Genomic DNA, 7,969 nt, shown 5'->3' with positions numbered 1-7,969 from the left:
TGATCCGTCGATAGGCGAGCACTGTGGTTTCTTTCGGCTGATCTTCGGCGACAGGCCGACGATTCAAGGGCACTTTGGTACCTCGTAGCTGGTTTCAGTTACCTGCTGATGACTCGGAGGTCTCGATGGAACCTCGTGGCTTGTTCAGTGTGCTCGTGGGCACTTTTGACGTGTATTTAGCGATGATGGTGCTACTATCGACGACGGGCCGTTCAAGGGACACCACGCTCGGACTATTTGCCACTCCGATGGCTTTAGGAGTTAATATAATGGGTCCTGCAACCGGATAATTTCGAAAAGGGAGGGAAATCTTATAGGCTTGCTACTGGGAAAGCTCTTATTTTCATTTAATACCTGATTCCTTCTCGATGTTTATTTAATTGACTTTGTATCACTCCTATATTAACTTTACCATTCACTTTTATTTCAATATTTCCAATGGTGTATCATTTTTTACCTTTAAACTTTAATGTATGCTTTTCTTGACGTGTTAAGAAAAAGTAATTCGTAGTCTATCTATCCTAACCCAGTATCTTCCCTCTCACTCGCAATTTTCCTCTTCCTTTGGTCTTTATTTCCTACTTTCCCATAGTTTCCCAATCCCGAGCGTTTCCTGTGTAGTTGGTAAATCGATTGCCTTGTACGCAGATCACCTGGGTTCAATTCCCAACCCCGCACATAGGGTTAGAGATTTGTCTAAAGAGATTTCTCTAACCCGACAAAGAGACGAATGACCCTAAGGTTAAAACCTCTATAATCAAAATAAAAAAATAATCGTTATATACATATTATCCAAGACGCATAGTTCCGCCTATAGCGTTATGTGCAAATCATTTCACGCACACTACGTGGGGGCTTGTATTCCTCCAGCTGTAATACGTAAAACCAGCCCTCTGGCAATCCTATACCAGCATATGGAGTTTGACAGCGACTAACATATATGGGGCGTTATAGCTATCAAGTCCCAAACAAAGAATTATGTTCGGTACTATACACGATATTCAAGCATTTCACACGACGTTTTGCATCTTGTGGGATGATTTAACACCATATTATTCAGAAAAACAACATTTAGTAACTAATTACAGCTTTTAATCATTCGATTCAAAATTAATGTTTTGATTTTCATGGTAGTGATGCTGGCTGTACAGAGACGTCGTCCTTGACAGGGGGCTGCGTAAAACTGTTAGTCAATTTAACATTTGAAATAGATCGCCTAAACCGAATGATTCTGAATCCGGCGAAATGTTCTGTGATATCGTTCTCCACAAAAAAAGATCCCATTGAGTTTGAATATAACTTGTCTGGAGCTCTTGTTTCCCGGGTGAGCTGCGTTAAGCATCTTGGAGTGCTGTTAGATTGGAAACTTACATTTAAGAATCACATTTCGTATGTTGTTGGTAAAGCATCGCGAAGCCTAGGCTTCATTTTCCGTACGGCTAAATTCTTTACAGACATTTACTGTCTCAAAAGCCTATACTGCTCTTTAGTGCGTTCTACGCTGGAGTATTGTTCGGTGGTCTGGAACCCGAATTACATGAACAGCAGCGATCGAATTGAAGGCGTTCAACGAAAATTTATACGGTATGCTCTTCGACGCCTGCCTTGGCGCGATCATGTTCGTCTACCAAGCTACGAGAGTCGGTGTCAACTCATCCAGCTGGATACTCTCCAGCGTCGTAGAGAAACTGCAAGAGCCTTATTCATCTCTGTAGTATCGTAACCAAGATTCAAACAGTCCAAAATGAACTACCTTCTCTAGATGCACCTTGATCTTCATCACCCTGTTATAGGCAATTCATGTCTGTGTGAGTTGCAACATATCGGTAAATGAAAACCTTATTCGTATTCTATCTGGTAACGAGACCACACGGGTTTTAGGAGACTGAGCGTGGAGAACATTACATTTTGGCGACGAGGATAGAAATGGCGAACCCGTTTGGTAAGTATGTCACTAATAAAAAGGGGATTTCGGATGTAAATAATTAATCGAGGTAAACGAAAACCAAGAATGCGCACACAAAAAAAAAACAATCGCTTCAATGCAGTAACAAAATGTCCGATTTGACTCTGCGTAATAGCAGGCGAAAAGTGATTGATATGAGACCGTTTGCTTAAATGCAGTGAAATAAAAAAAAATGTGGTGGAAAAATAATCGCTTCAATGCGGGAACTTCCGTGCTCAGAAAATGAGGCAATCAGAAAGGCAGAAATCGATGAAAAAAGTAGTTTTTCAACAAGTAGTATTGGTGTGATTGGTGTGGGAAAAAATCATGCAACGTACATTTAGCACTGGGTGACCTTGAGAAGAAAACAAAGCCAATGCAATGTATATACAAGTCACGCCGATACTGAAACAAGATTGATTTGTTTATCTGTATGGCAAACGCTTATTGATATTGTTACATAGAATACGAGCAATGCAGAAGTACATTGTGCGGAAAAAAGATGTTTTGTTTTGTGATTGTTTGTTAGTTGATGAACTTGAAGCATTTTGTCGCTGAGTAAAGTTGTAACATTTGAATATTCGTCGCACAAAGTGCACTTTCTGAAATTAAAAAAACGAGACATTTCAGTTTGTCAAGAAATTCAAATGTTGATGACAACGTTGTTATTATAGTGCTGTTTTGTTTTTCCAGAGATGATTCGATCGCTTGGGCTGCAGCTACAATCGTTTGACTATGCGTCGCACACCGATGATGTCGGCATCGAGTGGCGCAAGTGGTTGAGATCGTTCGAAACGATGACCCGAGCAAGCCGAATCGATGATGAGGACTGGAAGAAGGATTTGCTGCTGCACTACGCGGGTCCGAGTGTTCAGCAGCTATTCGATACATTACCTGAAGTACCAGGAACTGGCATGCGTGGGCCATTGTCAAATATTGAACACTACACACCGAATATGACCAGCTATGAAGAAGCCAGAGCCAAGCTAAACGATTTTTTCCTGCCGAAAGAAAATTCCACTTACGAACGGCATTTACTACGGCAAATGAAACAACGAACTGGTGAAAATATCGACACATTCACCATCAGATTGCGAGTGCAGGCAGAACGTTGTGGTTTCGGTGATAGAGTGGAAGAAAATATCAAGGATCAAATAATCCAGAACTGCCAGTCGGCCGCGCTACGCCGCGATTTGCTTAAACGAGGAGATGCAAGTCTCGATGAGGTGTTGGGCATCGCCAAGATTTTCGAGACTGTCGCTCAACAAGAAAAGTCATTTGGCTGTGGAAGTGAATTGAAGTCTAACGCCAATGATGTCAATAAGATCGAAGCTACATCTTACGAGAAAAGGAAGAAATTCAACGATCCAAAACAGCTTCAATGTCATCGTTGCGGATATTTCGGACACATCGCCAAAGATGACAGATGTCCTGCAAAAGGAAAGCTGTGTAATAAATGTAGTGGCAGAGACCATTTCGCAAAGAAGTGCCGTAGCAAGCAATCGAGGAGCGAACCGAAGAGAATGGATGGAAACCGAAAATTCGGAAGTCAACAAACCGTCGAAACTTCCAATACAGACCGTAAGGACGACGAAACGAACATGGTAAAGCAAATAACCAATGAACATATTGAATACATTTTTAACGTGACGTCATCGGATAGCAACCATGAAATGCTTTGTGAAATTGGTGGCGTTGCTGTATTGGCCGTAATCGACTCCGGTTCCAAGTATAATCTGCTAAGTCAGTCGAATTGGGAAGAATTAAAAGACAAGAAAGTGATTGTATCAAACCAACGAAGAGAAGCACCTATGGTATTCAAAGCTTATGGGGGACAATCCCTGCCGTTGATCGGCGTGTTCACTGCTACGATCAAATTAGGCACCGCGAGCGATTCGGCTGAGTTCTATGTCGTAAAAGGGAATGGCAAAATCTTGATCGGCCGGGATACAGCAATAGCTATGGGTGTTTTGAAGATTGGCATACCTGTCGATAATGTGGAGGCCGACGTTGAATGCAAGAAACTAGGAACAATCAGAGATATTATTGTTGATATCCCGATTAAATCCGATGCTATACCAGTTGTTCAACCATATCGGCGCATACCGGTGGCTTTAGAGAAGATGGTCGATAAGAAGCTTGACGAATTGCTAAACCAGCATGTCATCGAACCTGTGAATGGACCGGCAAAATGGATATCCCCTGTAGTCGTGGTGCCGAAGGGTGACGACGGTGATGTACGCATATGTGTCGACATGCGACGGGCAAACGAAGCTGTGGAAAGAGAAAATCACCCTTTACCAACTTTTGAAGATTTTCTGCCACATTTGACGAAAGCAAAGGTTTTCTCCCGTCTGGACGTGAAGAATGCTTTCCACCAGGTGGGTTGAGCTTCTGGATATTGTCATTGACAGTCATCTACCTGACACTGTTATAATGTATGGAGTACACAACTGAATTTGTTTTCCTTTTTCTTTATATTTTTTTAAGTCTATATTCAGAAAACGGTTTTGTACTTGTACTGTCAATTATTGATCGAATAAAAAAAAGAGAGAAAAGAAATTTGATTGTCTTTGTATTATTCTAGGTAGAAATATCAAAGAGATCCCGCGAAATAACGACGTTTATCACACGAAAAGGTTTGTTTCGCTATACTAGACTAATGTTTGGTATAAATTGCGCGCCTGAACTATTCCAAAAGATAATGGAACAAGTTCTGAGCGGATGCGAAGGGTGCTTGATTTATATTGACGATGTTATTGTGCACGGATCTGATCAGAATGAGCATGACATGAGATTGGAAAAGGCTCTTCGACGGCTAGATGAGTGGAATGTGGTCCTGAATAAAAGCAAATGTATTTATGGGGTGTCTGAAATTAATGTTTTAGGACACGTTTTGTCAGCGGATGGAATCAAACCAGATGAGGATAAGTTAGAATCCGTTCGTCGTTTCCGAGAACCAAAATCTGGAGAAGAGGTTAGAAGTTTCCTGGGTCTGGTGAATTATCTTAGCAAATTTATTCCCGATCTAGCGACATTGACGCATCCACTACGAGAGTTAACGATCCATAAACGAAAATTTATCTGGGGATTGCAGCAGAAAGCAGCATTTATGAAATTGAAGGAGCACATGGTTTGCCCTACAACACTGGGATATTTCAATGATTCTGATCGTACGCAATTGGTAGCTGATGCTAGCCCGGTTGGTTTGGGAGCGGTCCTAATTCAGATTAAAGAACAAGGCCCAAGGATTATAGCATACGCTAGCAAGAGTTTGTCTGACGTGGAAAGACGTTACGCGCAGATCGAGAAAGAGGCACTAGCCCTCGTGTGGGCGGTTGAACGCTTTCACTTTTATTTGTACGGTCGGTCATTTGAGCTGATAACGGATCATAAGCCGTTAGAGACTATTTTCGGACCAAGATCGAAACCGTGCGCTAGGATTGAAAGGTGGGTGGTTCGATTACAGTCGTATAAAGCCAAAGTTGTTTACCGGCCAGGAAAATCGAACATTGCTGACCCGTTATCACGATTGGCCATTACGGATAATACAACTGGAAAGACTTTTGATGAATACGCAGAACATTATGTAGCTTGGGTAGTTTCGAACGCATTGCCGGTGGCTCTAAAGATAGCAGAGATCGAACAAGCATCCGAAGCTGACAACATTATCCAGTCTGTTCGACCGGGGTTAGAACAAGATGTTTGGTCGGAAGACGCCGCACCATTCAAATTATTTGCTACGGAATTGAGCTTTGCTGATAAAATCTTGTTGCGAGGGACCCGAATAGTGATGCCGGAAGCATTGAGAATGCAAACGTTGGACTTAGCTCACGAAGGCCATCCTGGAATGACTATCATGAAGCAGAGACTGAGAGCAAAGGTGTGGTGGCCGAAATTGGATACGCAGGTTGAGCGATATGTTAGAAACTGTCGGGGATGCATGTTGGTTGCTGCACCACCTGCACCAGAGCCGATGAAGCGAAGAGAATTACCCTCAGGACCATGGCAACATGTGGCCATTGATTTCCTTGGACCACTTCCGTCGGGACACTATTTATTTGTAGTAGTGGATTACTTCAGCCGCTACATAGAAGTAGAGATCATGACGAAGACTGATACCAGCGAGACTATTAAACGTTTAAATTCGATTTTTGCCCGTTTTGGCTTACCGTTGTCCATCACTGCTGATAACGGTCCTCAGTTTTCCAGTGAAGAATTTCGAAAGTTTTGTGATATTAACAATATAAAACTTATTAGCACGACACCGTATTGGCCTCAGCAAAATGGAGAGGTCGAACGGCAAAACCGATCTCTTGTGAAGAGACTGACAATCAGTCAAGCAACAAAGACTGATTGGGTTGAAGATTTGAACAAATATTTACTTATGTATCGGTCATCGCCACATTCAACTACAAAAAAAACTCCGTCGGAAATGCTTCTCGGCTACAACATACGCGATCGGCTTCCATCTATCTTTCATCCGAAAGATGAGGATGAGGAAACGATCGATCGAGACAAGGACGCGAAGGAGAAAGGAAAGTTGTACGCTGACGAACGACGAAATGCTAAGCCAAATTCTATTTGTGAAGGTGACGACGTCCTGATGAAAAAAAATGATAAAAACAAATAAACTTGCGCCAAATTTTGATCCTAAGATTTTCAAAGTATTAAAAAGGAAAGGCGGAGACGTCATAGTATCTTCAGAAGAATCAGGCGTTAAATACCGTAGACATGTTTCTCATTTACAGCGAATCCCTAATGACTGTGATGCAAATTCAACGTTGAATCAAAGGAAAGATTTATCAACTTCCGAGGAATTAAATGATTCAGTGAGCAATAAGGACCACAGATGTGCTAGAGACTCGATCGAGAAACAATCTTCTGGAACTAAGCGAGTTATCCGGAAACCCGACTATATGCGAGATTATGTGCAATCGGTACAGACTGTTTCAAAATAAGCAGAACATTAAGAAAAATAAAATAAAATTGAAAAAAAATAGAAAGTGAATGTAGTATCGTAACCAAGATTCAAACAGTCCAAAATGAACTACCTTCTCTAGATGCACCTTGATCTTCATCACCCTGTTATAGGCAATTCATGTCTGTGTGAGTTGCAACATATCGGTAAATGAAAACCTTATTCGTATTCTATCTGGTAACGAGACCACACGGGTTTTACGAGACTGAGCGTGGAGAACATTACAATCTCTGATCTTCTGTCAGAACGCATCGATTCTCCAGATTTACTAGAGCGAGTTAACATCCAAGCAAGGTCCAGAACGTTACGCGGAAACGTTCTGCTGAGAGTGTTCTGAGTCGCACCTGTTCGACTTTCATTTGCCTCGGATATCATTAAGAAATCGATTCCTGCAGTTTTTTAGATGTAATTAGTTTAAGTTTCCATCATTGGGGCCGAGTACGGCCTGTTGATGTGCGTGATAAATAAAAATAAATAAATTTAAAAAAAAGTGATAATAACTTTAGACGATCTATTTCAAATGTATAAATTGACTGACAGTTTTACATATTACAGCTGGAGGAACACAAGCCTCCAAGTAGTGTACGTGAAATGATTTGCACAGAACTCTATAAGCCTGTTTATTCCCGTTAAGAACGGAAAAGGCGCTGTTTTGTTTCATGATGAAAACAAAATATTTTGCACTGCAAAACCCTGTTTAGGATAGATATTTCATGATGGAAATAAACCAAACTCCTTTGGCTCGACTTTATATCTGTGATTGTAAATGAGCTGTCAGAAATATTAATAGATCGTTCGATGTGGGAAAAGCTCACTGCGTAATTCACACACACACATACTCTTGAACAGGTCAAATGTGTACCATGGCATAACATGTATAAGACTGAGTTGTTTGCAGACAAAGCAGCGTCACGGTGTATAATGACAGAAATTCGTAGCAACACCAATGAGACATATTTGTGTGGACGACACCTTGTTGAACAAAATCTAATCGAGCAAAATACACTAACACTTTTACAATCGAATTTATTATACTGTAGTGT

At 41.3% G+C, this 7,969-nt stretch overlaps 1 protein-coding gene across 1 annotated transcript; it reads left to right on the top strand.

Annotated features, from left to right (window-relative positions):
* The first annotated feature begins 1,926 nt into the window (after positions 1-1,926).
* LOC131679499 (uncharacterized protein K02A2.6-like) lies at positions 1,927-6,578 on the top strand. Its single transcript, XM_058960235.1, has 3 exons — positions 1,927-1,942; positions 2,639-4,326; positions 4,533-6,578. Exons 1-3 carry the CDS (start codon positions 1,927-1,929, stop codon positions 6,576-6,578), a joined length of 3,750 nt encoding a protein of 1,249 aa, XP_058816218.1.
* The last annotated feature ends 1,391 nt before the right edge of the window (positions 6,579-7,969 follow it).

The sequence above is a fragment of the Topomyia yanbarensis genome, chromosome 2, assembly GCF_030247195.1.
Source record: "Topomyia yanbarensis strain Yona2022 chromosome 2, ASM3024719v1, whole genome shotgun sequence".
Lineage (NCBI taxonomy): Eukaryota > Metazoa > Arthropoda > Insecta > Diptera > Culicidae > Topomyia > Topomyia yanbarensis.
This window is presented reverse-complemented; position numbering and strand designations above follow the sequence as displayed.

Bases quoted from the DNA above. Each gene is read 5' to 3' on its own strand.
- LOC131679499 (XM_058960235.1), top strand. The intron at 4,327-4,532 runs GTGGGTTGAGCT...GTATTATTCTAG, and splicing joins TGAAGAATGCTTTCCACCAG to GTAGAAATATCAAAGAGATC.